We start from the raw sequence: 18,078 nt of genomic DNA, 5'->3' as shown, positions 1-18,078 counted from the left end.
GACCACACTGGGATAAGATATACATATGCGCATATTTTCTGCGCTTCTGGTGAGTGCATTCACATTATTGGTCTACATCACGGAGATCACCAGCACGAATCACGGATTACCTTGAATTTTGGACTTTCTTACCCTGTTTATTTATAACGCACTTCAGTCACTTTGTTATTGTTGCTTATATCAAGCACATGCGTTATTTTATGACGGTTCACCATTTAAATTCTAATCATTTTTAGCGCTTTTTAGCGCCCACATTAGTACTACAATATTGCTATCTCAAGCGCTGCATTTGTATTTATATGACTGTTTAGAGGTTAAAAGGTTTTACCTTTAATGCCAGCAGCTGTGCTACCTTTGCGCTCACTTATACCCCTTATATATATATATTTATTCACTAGGGTGTCTGCTTTAAATATATATAATGTTTGGGGGTTCAAAGTAATTTCCTAGCAAACAATACTGATTTTTTTCCATGTGAACCAAAAGGGTCAGAAAAGGCTTGGTTGGAAGAGTGGGTGATGTGTGGCATAAACTTCTATTGCCCCCCATCCCGCCAAAATGATGCCTTTTTGGAAAGTAAACACCCCAAACTATTTTCTGAGAGGCATGTTGAGTCAATAGAAGAATTTATTTTTTTCACCACAAGTTTTTGGAAAATGACAAAAATATTTTTTTTTACACACAATCGTCACTTAAATAATTTATTGCTCACATGCCATGGGTATATGTGGAATTACTCCCCAAAATACATTCTGCTACTTCTCTCGAGTATGGGGGTACCACATGTGAGAGACATTTTGGCAGTTTAGCCAAGTACAGGACCCCAAAATCCAATAAGTACCTTCAGGCTTTTAAAGGGATTTCCTCATTACACTACCTATCACAGTTTTGGAGGCCCTGAAATGCCAGGGTAGCACCAAACCTCCCCCCCCCCCAAATGACCCCTTTATTTTCCAAAAACGTGTGGCGACAAACGAGATCTGCAAAATCCTCCCCATGCTTCTTATCAAATTCCTTGGGGTGTCTACTTTGCAAAAAGGGGTCATTTGGGGGGGATTTTGGTGCTCTCCTGGCATTTCAGGGCCTCCAAAACTGTGATAGGTAGTGAGGAAATGAAATAAGGAATTTACGCACCTTCAGGCTTTCAAAGGGGTCATTGGATTTCAGGCTCCTGTATGTGGATAGGCTCCCAAAAAGTCTCACACATGTGGTGTCCCCATACTTAGTAGAAGTATCAGAATGTATTTTGGGGTGTAATTCCACATATACCCATGGCTTGTGTGAGCAATATATCATTTAAGTGACAAATTTGTGCAAAAAAAAAGTTTTTGTAATTTTCCAAAAACTTGTGGAAAAGAAAATAAATCTTCCATGGACTCAATATGCCTCTCAGCAGATAGCTTAGGGTGTCTACCTTCTGAAAAGAGGTCATTTGGGGGTGTTTGTACTATCTTGATATTTTTGCAGCTCAAGAAATGTGATAGGCAGTCAGAAAGTAAAAGCTGTGTAAATTGCTGTATCTATACCAATAGTTATAACTTTCACACAAAGCAATAAATATACACTTATTGGGATTTTTTTTTACCAAAGACATGTAGCAGAATACATATTAACTTAAATTTATGACAAAATTTGATTTTTTGGGATTTTTTTTATGACAGAATTGAGAAAATTTAAATTTTTATTTTTTTTTATTTATAGCGCAAAAAATAAAAAGCACACAGGTGATCAAATACCACCAAAAGAAAGCTCTATTTGTGTGAAAGAAAGGACAAAAATTTAATCTGGGTACAGCTTTGAATGACCGAGCAATTGTCAGTTAAACTAGTGCAGCGCTGTATAGCAAAAAATGGCTTAAATTGCAGTATCTATACTATAGTTTGTAGACGCTATAACTTTCCCACAAAGCAATCAATATACACTGATTGGGATTTTTTTACCAAAGACATGTAGCAGAATACATTTTGGCCTAAATGTATAAGTAACTTTGAGTTTACTATATATTTTTTATAGCCAAAGTAAAAATATTGGGTTTTTTTTTCAATATTTTCAGTATTTTTTTGTATATAGCACAAAAAATAAAAAGTGCACAGGCAATCAAATACCACTGAAAGAAACCTCTATTTGTGTGAAAAAAAGGACATAAATTTCGTTTGGGTACAGCTTTGCATGACCGTGCAATTGTCAGTTAAACAAGTGCAGCGCCGAGTAGCAAAAAATGGTGTAAATTGCAGTAACTATACCATAGTTTGTAGACGCTATAACTTTCACACAAAGCAATCAATATACACTTATTGGGATATTTTTTTACCAAAGACATGTAGCAGAATACATTTTGGCCTAAATGTATGACTAATTTTGAGTTTGCTATATATTTTTTATAGCCAAAAGTAAAAAATATTGGGTTTTTTTTCAAATTTTTTTTTTTTTGTTTATAGCGCAAAAAATAAAAAGCGCACAGGTGATCAAACACCACTGAAAGAAAGCTCTATTTGTGTAAAAAAAGGTACAGCATTGAATGACCGCACAATTACCAGCTGAAAAGTGCAGTGCTGAATAACAAAAAAAGGCCTGGTCAGGAAGGGGGGTAAATCCTCAGGAGGGCAAATGGTTAAACATAGTTCAGACTGATATGAACTCACTTCAAAAATGCATCTTCCAGGAAAGCTAAACATCCCCCATTTCACAATAATAATGTATATATACCAATCCCCAGGAGTCAGGCAATGACACCGTGTGATGGATGGGCTCAGCCACAGTTCCGGCCATGCCTGCTGATGCGTTTCACACCGCCCATAGGAGGCTTGGTCACAGAAGCTTTATGACGAAGCCCCCCATGGGTGGGACGGAACGCGTAAGTGGCATGGCTGGAGCGACAGCTTAGGCCATTCATCACACAGTGTTGTTGCCTGACTTCTGGAAACTGGTTTCAGCGTCGTTCACCCCCTTACACACGGCCAAGTCTCTGGAGTAACTCAGGATGCTGCTCCCTTCTCTCGTTTCTGCCAGCAGGGTGAATATAATTCACAGCCTTGAGCAGCGCCAGAAGCTCATAAACCATTGCAAATAATGCATATATAGTAAAAAAAATCAGTCTAAAACTGTATAAAATTAAGAACAAGTTGAGCCAAAACTGTTATACAATGTCCATTTAATTCATCTTCTAAAGGACATACATCCAAGTTAAGAAATGGCTTTATTCAATAATCACATGCGTTCTATTCTGTGGCCAAACTACTTCTGGTACAGATGAAGCCTATTTTCCTCTGGAAAGCAATTTTAATGTCTTTGTTTCTCATGCTGTATATTATGGGATTCATCATGGGAGTTAATACTGTATATAACATGGCCACCAAAGAGTCCCCATCAGATGAGTAGGAGGCTGTTGGACGAATGTACACAAACATAATCGGCAAGAAATATATACTGACAACTGTAAAGTGAGAGGCGCAGGTAGAAAAGGTTTTCTTCCGGCCTCCTTTGGAACTGATTCTGAGGATTGCTAAAATAATCTTAGTGTAAGATATAAGAATTACAGAAAAGCTTGACAAAATGACAACGGCACCACAGAAAGCCCCAACTGACATCTGGAAGGATAGGTCAGCACAAGCCAAACTGAGCAGTGGAGCACAATCACAGTAGTAAGTGTAGAGTATGTTGGGGCCACAGTAAGGTAACTTTAAGGCAAGAAGGGTGTTTGTGATTGGAGCAGCAAAGCCTCCACACCAGGCTGCCATTGCCAGTATTATGTAAAGTTGTCTTGTCATGATGGTTTGGTAGTGTAAGGGTGAGCATATAGCTATGTAGCGATCGTAGGCCATTACGGCCAGGAGAATACACTCTGTTGCTCCCAAAGACAAAAAAATATACATCTGTACAAAGCAGGCGGTGAAGTGAATGGTATCCAGGTTCATCAGGAACTTGGCCAACATCTTCGGGATGGTTACTGAAGTGTAAGTCATATCTATAAAGGACAAATTGCTGACAAAGAAATACATTGGGGTATGGAGATGCCGGTCAAAGATGACCAAGAAGAATATAAAGCCATTGCCAGAGAGGGTGAAGAAGTAGATACAAAACAATGCACAAGATAGTAAATTGTTGAAATTCTGGAAGTTCGGGAATCCAAAAAGGATGAATTCTGTCACATGGGTAAAAGTTGCATTGGAAGAAACAGATTGCAAGGAATCTTCATTGGCCTAGATCATGTAAAATAAATAGAATTAATTCATTATATTATTTTGGTGCTCAAATAGCATCAGCGCTATAACCAGTAACAAACCAGTTACAAACACGTTTTGAGCCAAAGCATCCTCCTTCATTAGGGCTTCAACATTGGTTGCCAGAGTTACAGTATGGACAGTGCTAAATCCTCCTGGATGGAGTGGATGATGTGTGGGCTCAGGGGCTGGGTACCAGGAGATGCAGCAGGTGCATCTTAGTGAAAACTAGCAAATGATACATAATATCTAATTTAGAGATCACTAAATGGTGGACCATGGTCTGGACCCAGACCAAGCGACAGTCCTGTCTGGGCCATTTAGCAGCTGGGTGTCTTCTCCCGGGTCCCCTACCTGGCCACTGTTTTCATCCTTACAGTAGGGGTAGGGCAGGGGGTGGGAGGTGCTGCAGATCTGCACAGAGAGGGAGAGTCTTTTCAAACTAACAAGCGGTAATCACCTGATTGGTAATATAATGAGTTGTGTAGCTCCTGTCCTCCGTCCAGATCTGCAGCACCTCTTGCCCCCGGCCCTGCTGTGAAGATGATAGGTGGGACACCCAGGAGAGGATATCCCAAGCAGATAACTGCCTCTGCCCTGCTGAAGGTAGAACTGTGAGGCTGGGGAGGCTTGTATTGAAAAGGGCACTGTAATATAAATGGGCACTCTGATGTGAGAGGAACTGTGTTATAAAGGGGTGCTGTGTTATAAAGGACTGTTGTGTTATAAAGGGGTGCTGTGTTATAAAGGGGTGCTTTGTTATAAAGGGTACGGCAAAGTAATAGGGCACTGTGATGTGAAGGAGAATACAATGTAAAAGGTATACTGTGATATGAAGGGGCACTGTGATATTTGTTTATTTCAGGCACTTATATAGCGCTGTCAATTTACACAGCGCTTTACATACAGTATATATTTTACATTCACATCAATCCCTAACCCTCAAGGGGTGTACAATCTAAAGTCCCTAACTCACATTCATACATATATATACTAGGGCCAATTTAGACAGGAGACAATTTACCTACCAACAAGTCTTTGGAGTGTGGGAGGAAACCAGAGTACCTGGAGGAAACTCACACAATCACAGGGAGGACATGCAAACTCCAGGCAGGTGGTGCCGTGGCTGGGATTCGAACCAACGACCCTAGTACTGCCAGGTGGAAGTGCTAACCATTTAGCCACCGTGCTGTGCTGATATTTAGGGGACTCCAATGAAAGGGGATCTGTGTTGTGAAGGGGAGCTGATGACTGTGTAGTACTACCTTAAAGAGATGAGGCTGTGATATGAAGGGGATTGTGATGTAAAAGTAATTGGAGATTGTGGTCACTAATGTAAAGAAGGGACTGTGATGTTAAAAAGGGTTGTGATGTAAAGGAGGCTATGAGGGGAAGGATAGGTTAAAGACACTGAGCTGTGACATACAGGGGGAGCTGTGATGTACAGGGGGATCTGTGATGTACAGGGGGAGCTGTGCTGTGTTATGGTGCAAACATGAGACCTCTGACAGAAGAAAATGTTACTGACTGGTCCTACGTGAATTTTAATTCAAGACCCTTGATCTAATTGCTCAAACAATAGCCTTTCCAGCATTAGTATATGTAGCACTACCCCCTTAGGAGTCGCTAGAGATTTGGGTTCCCCTGTAGTCCTGCACAGCCAGGCAACACACAGTTTTCTACAGACTTGCATTCAGAGTCAGTAAACAGTCCTTGAGTTTGGCTTTTTATGTTTTATTAAAGGGTGTTGAACTTGGATGAGGTAAGGGGTTTACGGGATGCCCAGTGGAACTGCAACTGAGGACAAACTCCTTAGCAACTATGTACAAGTCTTTACACAGTAGAACTTATGCTTGGAGAGCACTCTAGCCTCTCCAGGAGTACCTCCTCAGACCCCAGATAATCCTCTTCTTATACAGTTGCCTGAAGGAATCCCTGGGCAAGGGAATCCAGTGCCTGCCACTTTAAATGAAACAGTCCCAGGTAAGGAGCTAATCAGGTTTCCCACCAGAGTGCTCTTTTTTCTTTGTTTGGCCTAGGGGGTGTAGGTGTACTCACTCAGTCTCAGTCCTCCATGCAGATTTATGTAGGTGGCTGCCTTCAGACCTTCTGCTGGGCTAGCTCTTTTTCTGGAGCTACAGGTGGTCCTTGCTCTGGGGGTTGATGATGCTGAGTGATCCTCCTTTCCAGCACCCTTCCCACTGGGCCTCCTCAGAGGGTCCTGCATCTCAGCCACTTTTAAGGGCTGTCCTGAACCCGAGGCATGCCTCCTGCTTGGGGATTGGTCAGGAGAGTGCAGACCAGCTCATCCTCATCCCCGCCCACTGCTTCTAGAATCTTCTCCGAGGTTCTAGAGCAGAGAGAGATGTCATGAAACTGATCTGCACTTAACATTGACATCAAACTGCTAGCAAAAATCCTCTCTTCACGTCTTAATTTGTGTATTGGTTCTCTAATTCATAACGACCAAGCGGGCTTTATCCCAACTAGACAAGCGGGTGATAACATCAGGAGTGCATCTCTTTTAGCAAACTTAGCCAGGTCTCGTAATATTCCTGCCTGTTTCCTCTCCCTAGATATCCGAAAAGCATTCGATACCGTCTCATGGCCATACCTCAACTATATTTTGCATCATTGGGGTTTTGGCCCACACTTCTTAACCTGGATCTTCTCGCTGTATCGAGAGCCTTCAGCCACAATTAGGTATCTGGGGCACAGGTAAGCTCATTTCCCGATTTCTAGAGGCACGAGACAGGGCTGTTCTCTGTCCCCCCTGCTCTTTGCCCTGGCTATAGAGCCCCTAGCCCTCTTAATCAGAGCTAACCCGGATGTTAAGGGACTCGAAATAGGGGGCACTCATCATAAATTATGTCTCCTTGCGGATGACGTCTTGCTCTTTCTCACATCTCCATTGACCTCCTCTCCTTCCTTACTCCGGCTTCTCGAGAAGTTTGGCGAGCTCTCGGGTCTAATAATAAACCCCAATAAATCAACAGCACTCAACATTTCTCTCCCCCCTATAGAATTGGCGCACTTGAAGCAGATTTTACCATTCCCTTGGTCACAGTGCCATATCCCTTTCTTGGGAATCAAACTGACTCCTAAGCTATCAGACCTTTACGCAGCTAATTATCTTCCGATGCTAAACCACCTTTCTGCCCTTCTGACCAAATGGTCTTCCCTTCCCCTCGCATGGCTAGGCAGAATAGCAGTTATTAAGATGTCAATCCTCCCAAAAATTCTATATCTGTTTAGAGTCCTCCCAGTCCCAGTCCCCCCTCATTACCTCCGCACACTGCAGCGTCGCATCTTTTCCTATATTTGGGGCAATACTCGCCCTCGTATACCTCGCTCCACCCTCTATCGCCCTAAGCTCAGTGGTGGTCTAGGCCTACCCGATATTAGCAAATATTATCTAGCAGCGCATTTAGCCCAGTTACCTAAATATCATGCAACTTTTGAAATCCCTCAATGGGTTGTGCTTGAATCGATAGAATGTGACCCCTTATCTACAGCTAACTTGCTCTGGTTGAGGCCAATAGACCGCCGCACTATATCCAACCCCATCACTTCTCACTTCCTATCCTTATGGGACAAATTGAAAACCCGCTATCTCCTCCAATCTCCACATAATCCTATGCTCTCGTTCCTGCGAAACCCAGCTTTTCCCCTGGCCAGGCAGACACCCCTTTTATTCAAAGCCTGGTCCTCTGCTAATTTATTCCGTACACATCACTTCCTACAGAGGAATAAGTTTAAATCCTTTGCCTCGCTGTGGGAAACGCATGGCCTCCCAGCCTCCGAGATATTTCGGTACCTGCAGCTACAACACTTTTACGCCCCCTACACCACAATAATCAATCGACCAGACACCATGTCTATCTTTGAACGAGCGTGCTGCAAAGACCCTCATAGACGTGGGCTTATCTCCTGCTTATATTCACTCTTTACTACCTCGATTACCACGTCCCCCCCTCTGTATACCCACAAGTGGGAAGTGGATTTGGGTAAGGAATTCGATCCGTCTGAATGGGACCGCATTTGGGCCAACAGAAAATCATCCTCACAGAACATTATAACATTGGAAACAAATTATAAAATCTTAACCCGCTGGTACTTGGTCCCGGCAAGAATCGCAAAATTCACCCCTAATTACTCGCCCAACTGTTTTAGAGGCTGTACAGACCCAGGAACACATTACCATATGTGGTGGGACTGCCCAATAGCCCGAATCTTTTGGGATGACATTTTTGCCATGTTATCTACACTTAGCACTATCACCCTACAACCCGACCCAATGACTGCCCTACTCAATCAATGCCCCCCTGGCATCTCCAATTCGCAAGTTAAGCTCATTATGCAAGTTACGACGGCAGCTAAACAGGTTATAGCGAAATCCTGGAAATCCCCCACCCTAAGTGTTGCGGCCGTCAAAACCAGAATAACGCAAGCCATGATACATGCAAAGGTGGAAGCCACAATTCTCGACACGATTCCTAAATTCTTGCGCATATGGAGCCCCTGGGTATAACGCTTCCTCCCGCCTAATTTTTATGAATCACTCCTTCTCCCCTGATTTGTGTACTATGCGCTAAAGATATTGTCATTGGCCCTTTGTACACAACACGTAGGGGTTATTGTACACTTGCTGAACACTCATGGAGTCATTGTTGCTGTTCCTCTTCCCCTCCCCCCCCCACCCCTGTCTGACCCCCCTTTAAACATCCCCCTATTTCTTTAATGCATTTGGGAGACATCACTTTGGCTGGAACAATAATGTCTTTTGTTGTCAACTTTTACCTACCTGTTTCTGCTAGTAATGTATAGACAATTGTACTATGGCCCTCATTCATATTGTTTTTTTAATGTCCTATTGCCACTTCAATGTCCAGTGTACATTAGCAATGTCTCTTTGTTTGTTCCACTCTGATTTATTGTTAATAAAATTGTTTGAACAAGGAAACTGATCTGCAGAGCCTCTCAGCCCTGAGCTGAATGTAGCACTGACCTGAATGCCTGCCTTTACACACACACATGAACTTTAGTGGAGTCCCAATCCTAGTCTGAAAGGGTTCAATATTGAGTTGGCCCTGCCCTTTGCAGCTATAACAGCTTCAACTCTTCTGGGAAGGCTGTCCACATGGTTTAGGAGTGTGTCTATGGAAATGTTTGTCCATTCTTCCAGAAGTGCATTTGTGAAGTCAGGCACTAATGTCAGACAAGAAGACCTGGCTCGCAGTCTCCACTTTAATTCATCCTAAAGCTGTTCTATCGGGTTGACGTCAGGACTCTGTGCAGGTCAGTCAAGTTCCTCCACCCCAAACTGGCTCATCCATGTCTTCATGGACTTTGCATTGTGCATTGGTGCGCAGTCATGTTGGAACAGGAAGGGGCCATCCCCAAACGGTTCCCACAAAGTTGGAAGCTTGAAATTGTCCAAAATGTCCTGGTATGCTTATGCCTTAAGAGTTCCCTTCAGTGGAACTAAGGGGCCAAGCCCAACCCCTGAAAAACAACCCCACACCATAATCCTCCTTCCACCAAACTTTACACTTGGCACAATGCAGTCAGGCAAGTACCATTCTGGCAACCGACAAACCCAGACACGTCCATCGGATTTCCAGACAGAGAAGCGTGATTGGTCACACCAGAGAACACGCCTCCACTGCTCTAAAGTCCAGTGGTGGCATACTTTACACTACTGCATCTGACGTTTTGCATTGCACTTGGTGATGTAAGGCTTGGGTGCAGCTGCTCGGCCATGGAAACCCATTCCATGAAGCTCTCTACGCACTGTTGTTGTGATAATCTGAAGGCCACATGAAGTTTGGAGGTCTTTATCTATTGACTCTGGTAGACAGTTGGTTTGTGCACTGTGCGCTTCAACATGCGCTGACCCATGGCATACCACTTGGTGGGCTGCTGTTACAATTTGGGGCCAATTTTCCTTTAATAATGAAAAAAATCAGGGGATATATTTTACCATGTAATACTAAAGTGTGCGGTCTTGTGAGCTACTATGATGTATACAAAGTGCTGATAAATATTTAAATGATTAAATACTATAAATTATACTAAAATTGTGGTAAACCAATACAATAGTGAAAATAAAATTAAAAATGGGTGTAAAAACTGTGAAAAAATGTGGTTCGCTTACACTCTACACATACTCATACCATTGTGTCATAAAGAATAAAATCAGAAATTGTGTCGCGCTCCACTACCAATTGCAAAAAATGTGAATAAATAGAGCCGGATGGATGGGAATATCCCTCTTCCCACTAGGGGGTCTCCTTGCTTCCTTAGGGATTTTTCTCCATAGGTGTAATGGCCATGAAATGTAATAAAAGAATATAGTGCCTTATCCTCTTTACAAATTTGAATGTGTGACGTCACGATGCTTAAAGCAACATACAGCAAGTATTCAGAAATATTGGAAAACTTTACTGTGGATTCAAATTTCAAAATGTTAATGTGTTTTGAACATGTAATACATGTGAGTGCACTACTTTATTTAATAAATTACATTTTAAAGAGGATAAGGCACTATATTCTTTTATTACATTTCATGGCCATTACACCTGTGGAGAAAAATCCATAAAAAGCAAGAGGACCCCCTGCTGGGAAGAAAGAACACTCCATCCATCCATCCATCCATCCATCCCAGGGAAAGAGGGATAATCCTATCCATTTACAACTAAGTCCAATTAAAGGGACACAAGCTTTTATGACCTCACTAAACGGTTTGGTCATATACACCAGGTGAGAGCACAACCGGGGAAGGTGCACAATATTTTTTATGATTGGTGGACTGCACGGTTATTATCTCCTATCACAGCACTAGAAGTGTCAAAGTCACAGACTTAATAAGGACATGTTTGCAGCAGTAATATAATTGCAGTAATATTGATATATATTCCTTTGATGCTGGACTATTATTGATTAAATATTTATTTATTCACATTTTTTGCAATTGGTAGTGGAGCGCGACACTATTTCTGATTTTATATTTTACCATTTACCACAAAAAGGACCCGATTGGTCCTGAAAAAAAAAAACAAGGTATAATCCACTTGGATACACAAAGTAGTTGTGATAAATGTGTCAAAATTCCAAATTTGTGTTCAGGCATTAAGTTTTACCCTCAGTCACCAAGGGGTTAAGTATAATAAAATATATTTAAAAAATATGCCATTTATTAAAGTTTCTTTATATTTTTGCAATATATGTAACGAGAAGAGAATTGTTCTTTTTTAGTCAAAATTGTCTCATGCTTTAGATTTTCTGCCCTACACTGTCAACATTATTTTAGGTTCATATAGCTTATTGTGTTATCTTTTGTTTTATGGTTTTGCTTTCCATAACTTTTCTTATTTTTTTTCAATTGCATTAAAAAAAGGAAAGGAAAAGAAAACAAAAATCGTAATTTCATATTTACCTAGCACAAAATCTATTTTAAGTGTTAAGTGTTATTTTTCATAAACACAAAGATTTTAACAAAATAATCAATAAATCAAACTTACCTTCCATAGGTCAGCTCCCATGACAAATAATAAAAGAAAACTTTTGGCAAGAATTGAAATTTTAATATTTTGATCTTCTTCATAAATGAATGAAACAAACTGAATTTTGCACGATTGGTTTAAATGTTGTTTAGTAATTGGCTACATGTGTGTAGCATGGCTTTTCCTCCACTTTTTCTTAGTGGTAAATAAACTACGCTGTGATTAAACTTCTATTTAAACCCCTGGTTATAACACAAACGGGATCTAAAGCTAATTATAATTCACCAAGGAATGATGAACTAATGTTGCTTTGAAGTTGTTGTTGTTTTGGTGGTTATAAATAATTGAATAAAAAATAACTCTCCCATATGCCTTGCCCTGTACAGACTAATCAAATTGTTTCATGGTTAAACCAACTATCCATGGTTAAACTAACTATCCATAGACACAAGTGACCAAACAAAATGTATGGATTTATTCATTTTTTAAACTATTTATATTTATTTATTTATATTATTTATAAATATACATTTTAATGTACAGTATATTCTTTAGAAACTTTCAAAGCATTGTTTTTTTAAAGGGTGTATCTGTTGATGATCATAATTCCTTAACAAATATATTTTGTTTTCTTTCTTTAGCATGTAGCTCTACCCTCGTGAGGGTCACTATGTTGTGGACATCCCTAAGCCTCTCTCTGCATAGCCAGACAACAGGTTTTTCTCACACCAACTTCCAGAGACAATCACCAGTCCATAGGCTTTGTTATTTTATTAAGGGAAATCAACTTGGATGGGGAATAGGGATTATAGGATGCTCAGTTTGGCTTGAGGGGGACACTTCCCTCCTATGTACAAAGGCAGATCCTGGACTGTTCTGTTCCAGAAAGCCTTCAGTCATCGTGGACCAGTAGCAGCTGTCTAGAACTAGAAGCCCCTCAAACATCACTTTACTTGTTGTAGCTACATGCAGAGATATCTTCTCTCCCCGTATAGAGCTGCTTCCAGCTCCACAACCTACAAGCACTGCCAGCCCTGCTGGCTTCTTGGAAGAAATCCTGGGACAAGTATTAAGGATCAGGTTCAGTGCTGTCTTTAGAAAGCGTGCTATGTGTTGAAGTCTTTCCCCTTGTAGAGCCCAGAGTGTATTGCTGTACTCACACTGTCTTCTTTGCTCCAGGCCTTGATCCCATTTGCCCCTCTACTCTGAATGTATCTTCCTGAGATAGCCCAAACCCAGTCTAGAGGCTTGTCCACCACTCTACCAGGGTCTCCAAAATTGAGGTTGGCCAGACCTCCCATAAATATGCAGATTAGGCCTCCGTGCCTTCCTGCTTACCAACTTCCGGAAAATTCTATTGTCCTCCTGAGTTAGGAGGAGGCAATAGAGCCACAATCTGTTGAGTCATCCAGCTGACTTGCAATAACCCGACCTTAATCACATGACTCACCCAACTACCATGAGTCATACACAATGATTTTGCCTATAACACATTACACTACTCTAGTAGCACACTAGAGGGTGCTACAAGTATTTTCAGAATTAAAAAAAATAAAATAAAATGTTTTATATTTTATTTACGTGTTGGTTATTCTAATATACATATAATGAAAGGAGTGGCAAGTTCCTCTACAATAATAAATTGTTCTACTACATTACCATGGGTTTATCATTCAGTGTTGGGCCTTTGTTTGGGGGACTGTAGCCAACATGGCATGTTCCTAACACATATGGTGGGACTTAGACATGTGGGGTTGGTTTTGCTCCAGATCGAATTTCTGACAAATTTTTTTTCTTATTTGGAGATCCAAATGTATAGAATTTCGAATCACAAAAATAAAAAATGTAAACAGATCCGAAACAGTGAAATGAAATTTGTCCAAAACTCAATTTGAAGACAAATTTGAAAACAAATTAGAAAACAATATCAAAAACAAATTTGAATCCAAAAACAAAATTTAACAAACATTCGAAAACCAAATTAAAGCGGAGTTACACCCAAAAGGGGAAGAATCTTATGTTTGCACTATAATACATCACAATCCCCCTTTACATCAGTGTCCTCAGCCTCCCTTCACATCACAGTCTCCCCTTTATATCAGTGTTCACAGTCCCCATTTATATCACAGCCCCCCTTTATATTCGATTCCCCTTCACATCGCAGTGCCCCTTTCCACTGCAGTACCCTTTACATTACAGTGCCCTTTTATATTGCAGAGTCCTTCACATCATAGTGCCCCTTTATATCACAGTGCCTCTCACATCAGAGTACCCATTTATATCAGAGTGCTCCTTTCAATGCAAGCATTCCCTGCAGAGACCTGCAGCACCTTATGCTGATAAATGGCATGGCTGCAGTCCAGACAGGACTGTCAGCCAGTTCGGGTTCGGACTGAGGTCCACCATTTAGTTATCCCTGTGGTAAAATATAAAAGATGAGGTTGTTTCAAGTGAATAGATACCAAACATGTTAAGCCCTAAAACTGCACACACCCATAACATAACAAAAACTACGGTACCCAAAACTCTGCATAGGAGATGCTTTGGAAGCCTTTACAGGTACATTACTGTGCATATAAAAGTGATGTGATAGCTTTTCAGCTCCCCAAATCACTTCTACAAGAAAGACAACATGAAACTATAAAAATGAATCTGTTTACATGTCCATGCTATTACTAATGCAGTCTGTACCACATTGAGTCAAAAAATTATATTTTCTCTCTCATTCATTGAAGGACACAGAAACCTTAAATAACTGGGTTGTCCCAAATCAGTCCAACATATGCATGAACAACAGCAACACATGTCAACAGTGTCAAAAACTACTGTAATATATGCCAACAGGCCTCAAAGAGTTGTCTTTGACACTTTTTGTCCAAAGCTGGCATCAGCAAAGGCTTAAAAGAGGATGTACGCAAAGAGGACCAGCTGGCAATCATCCAAACTTGGGAAACTGGGCCCAGATGCCAAAAAGCTCAAAAAACAATCCAAACCCTGACTGAGTGAGCTTTCAGTGGAAAGTGGGAACCTTGTCCTTAAGCTTGAACTTTGGTCTGACTGATCCACCTGGAAATGGTGGTGCTAGAGACTGGGATGCCCTTCCTGGGCCAATCCAGAGTAACAAGCAGAGAATTTATTTTTTTAAAACTAGCCAATAGAGCAAAATCTCAATCCGATGAATTGGTGCTGCGCTTAATGTTGGAAGAACAATGTGTTGGTTGAGGTAAAAAGCCAAGACAGCCCTGGGAATAGAAGAGGGCTTAAAACCCAAAATAACTTTATGTTGGTTTAAGACCAGCAAAGTTTCCCATTGAAGCAGAAATGATTTAATGGGGAGACAACCTTTACCAAAAGCCTTCATGACTTTATGACTCCAACTGAGGCGTCAGTTGAAAGGTTGACTTCTGAGTTCAGGTTTAGGATCCAGGGACAGTACAGGGACTGCACTGTAACAGACACCTTGGGGGATCACTCAGAATCTGGTGCAGCTGTGCATGGTAGCCAATTAGATTCTAATTTCAACTTGTTCATTAAGCTTTGACAAAAAATCTGGAAGCTGCTTAGTTTCTATGCAGAGTTGCACCAGGTTTTGCACTCTCAACGTTTAGTAAATCAACCCCAATTCTCACTAAGTGAACTCTGAAATTTGTGGTCATAAATGAACACGTTCAGAACATTGAGTTCCAGAAGTGCAGAAATAGACTGGGGAAGATCTGCAAGGCATTGAAAAGACATGGGGAAAGACCAGTAAAGGAGGAGGTGGTAGAGAACACAACTATAATTTGTATCCCTCAGACATCACCTCTTGCACTCAGGCATTGAAGATGCAAGACTTCCAAGTGTTCACAATTTCCACAATATATCCCTCCACTTTGAAAACTGGGAGCACACCTTTATTCCGCGGAGATATAGCACTGCTGGAGTGCCAATGTTTGTGAGCTCACAAAAAATGGCCTTGGGAAGCTGAGAGATGGGAAGATATTGTGTGACTGACTACAAAAGGTACACTTTGAGAAAGAAAAGGATGGAGTACCCTTGTGTTGCTAATACTTACCCTTCTTACCTTTCAGTAGGTGAGTGCAATTGCTGCAGGGTAGGTTCAAGGAAAAGCTTGGGGTTTAATGTTTACGTTTCCAGCAAATTCATGTAGAAATTCATCAGACCAAATTTTAATGACCCATAATGCCCTTCCTGACCTTTCAACTATGGTCAGGAGGGTTAGAATGTCCAAAAATTGTGACTTTGTTATGTAGAATCCCAGTCACTATACTCATCAGCAGCCACTTTATGTTGGAATGGTTTAAGAAGAGCTGACACACTGTGTAGGGAAAGTTGATGTCTATATTGTGCTTTACTGTGCTATTGTGATGTACCTTGGTTGGTGGACAAGACGGCTTCCCTTGTGGCTCTGAACCCCTGAAGGTGGTGACGGAGATACAAGGCTCAAAGAAGCATGGGTGTCCGTAGCTTGGTAGCAGGTAACTGCCAGGGTCAGAGACATAGTTAGCATGAGCCACGTAATACAGCCAAGGGCAGCACAGCCAGGGGTAGCATTAGCAACTATCATCATGGATAAAGTATTGATCTTGGATTAAGTATTGAGCATTGCACTTTGGCTCTGAATCATCTGAATAACTCTTCTCTATCCCATCACAGGTAAATGTCTGCTAGCAATATCCATCTGTAATATTGCCAATGCCATGTATGAATATTAATTCACCCTGCACTGCTATATGGTAAATGTCTGCTAGCAATATCCATCTGTAATATTGCCCATGCCATGTGTGAATGCTAATTCACAATGCACTGCTATGTATATGGTAATCTATACTGCTTTTAAAATCCACCTCTGATGCATAACTATCAATGTTCTTTTTGGTCATTCTTACTGTTTCAAAAATCTTTAACTCTGGCCCATATCGCTGTGGTGTTTATTTTGATCTTATTGTCTGACCCAAATTTATGAGCTGATCCTAATCTTTACAACTCTACCCTCCTGCTCTCTTGTTGCCTCTTGTAGTCCTCCTTTGGTGTGAGAAGTTTGCCCTGCTAGCCATGTGTCTCTGCTAAGCATTCCTAATTGATTAACTGGCAATACCTCCACCCAACTCAGTATAAATTTAGGCCTTCCTTAGGGGAGACACAGCCAGGGGCAGCACAGCCAGGGGCTGCATTGGCAATGATCATCATGGATAAAGCATTGATCTTGGATTAAGTATTGAGCATTGTACTTTGGCTCTGCACTTCAGCGAATGCACAAAGCGAGAAACCACAGCTGACAACTTCAAATACTAATCAGACTACAGGTGACCTATTTCCCCATCCAGCTCTTTTAGCTCTTATCCAGTCTGCTTCTTAATCTCACCACTCTGTAACATGCATTCCCTACTCATCCTTCTCACAGTTGTGTTCTATCTCTTCAAACTCTCTCTCCTTCACCCTTCTTCTCCACAACACAGCTTATATATATCACCCTCACTCCTGTTTTCACCTTACCACTGTACTCATCAACTCCTGCTAATTCTGAACCCACATACTAATAAAACCTCCAGGACACTGGAACCTGTCCCTCCATATATATCATACTCCCATATTACCTCCCTCACCCTTCTGCTTCTCCTGACATCTGGAGACATATCCCCAAATCCTGGGCCACCATCTTTTTCCTTTGATCAACACACCCAGCACCCGCTATCCTCCAAAAGCAGCCGCAATCCACACAATCTAGTTACTAATCCTCTTCTTCCTAGAACAGCCTCCCTTTTACCTGTGCCCTCTGGAATGCCTGCACTGTCTGTAACAAACTGACCTCTGTCCACGACCCTTTTATCATAAACTCCTTTAACTTGCTTGTGATTATGGAAACCTGGCTTCATGAATCTGACTTTCCCTCTCTTGCTGACCTCTCCCATGGTGGTCTCCTCTGGACTCACTCACCCAGGCCTAGTGGATGGAAAGGAGGTGGAGTTGGAATCCTCCTATCCCCTCACAGCACTTCTCAGGTCTTTCATTCACCTCTCTCTCTGTCCCTCTCCTCATTTGAAGTTCACTCTATTCATCTGTTCTCTCCAGTTTCTTTAAGAATTGATGTGATCTATCCTCCTCCTGGACCGGTATCAAGCTTCCTTGATGACTTCTCTGCCTGGCTGCCTTACTTTCTCTCTTCTGAAATTCACAATCATTCTTGGTGACTTCAACATCCCTGTTAATCTTAACACTCCTGCTACCTCTAAACCTTTGAGCCTAACCTCTTCTTATGACCTAAAACAATGGACACGTGCTTCTACTCACTCTTATGGTAACTGTCTCGACCTTGTATTCTCCTACCTGTGCACTCCTTGCAACCTCACCAA

General features: G+C 41.5%; 1 protein-coding gene across 1 annotated transcript; it reads right to left on the bottom strand.

Annotated features, from left to right (window-relative positions):
• Positions 1-3,200: 3,200 nt before the first annotated feature.
• On the bottom strand, positions 3,201-17,384 carry LOC149438438 (olfactory receptor 6N1-like). The gene is made up of 3 exons (XM_089659951.1): positions 17,332-17,384; positions 16,099-16,207; positions 3,201-4,199 (listed from the first exon to the last, which is right to left on the bottom strand). The coding sequence occupies exons 1-3, from the start codon at positions 17,382-17,384 to the stop codon at positions 3,219-3,221; spliced, it is 1,143 nt and encodes a 380-aa protein (XP_089516077.1). The 3' UTR covers positions 3,201-3,218.
• Positions 17,385-18,078: the final 694 nt, after the last annotated feature.

This window comes from Staurois parvus, unplaced genomic scaffold, assembly GCF_062004578.1.
Source record: "Staurois parvus isolate SC_StPar_1 unplaced genomic scaffold, SC_StPar_1.0 ptg001192l, whole genome shotgun sequence".
Taxonomy (NCBI): domain Eukaryota; kingdom Metazoa; phylum Chordata; class Amphibia; order Anura; family Ranidae; genus Staurois; species Staurois parvus.
This window is presented reverse-complemented; position numbering and strand designations above follow the sequence as displayed.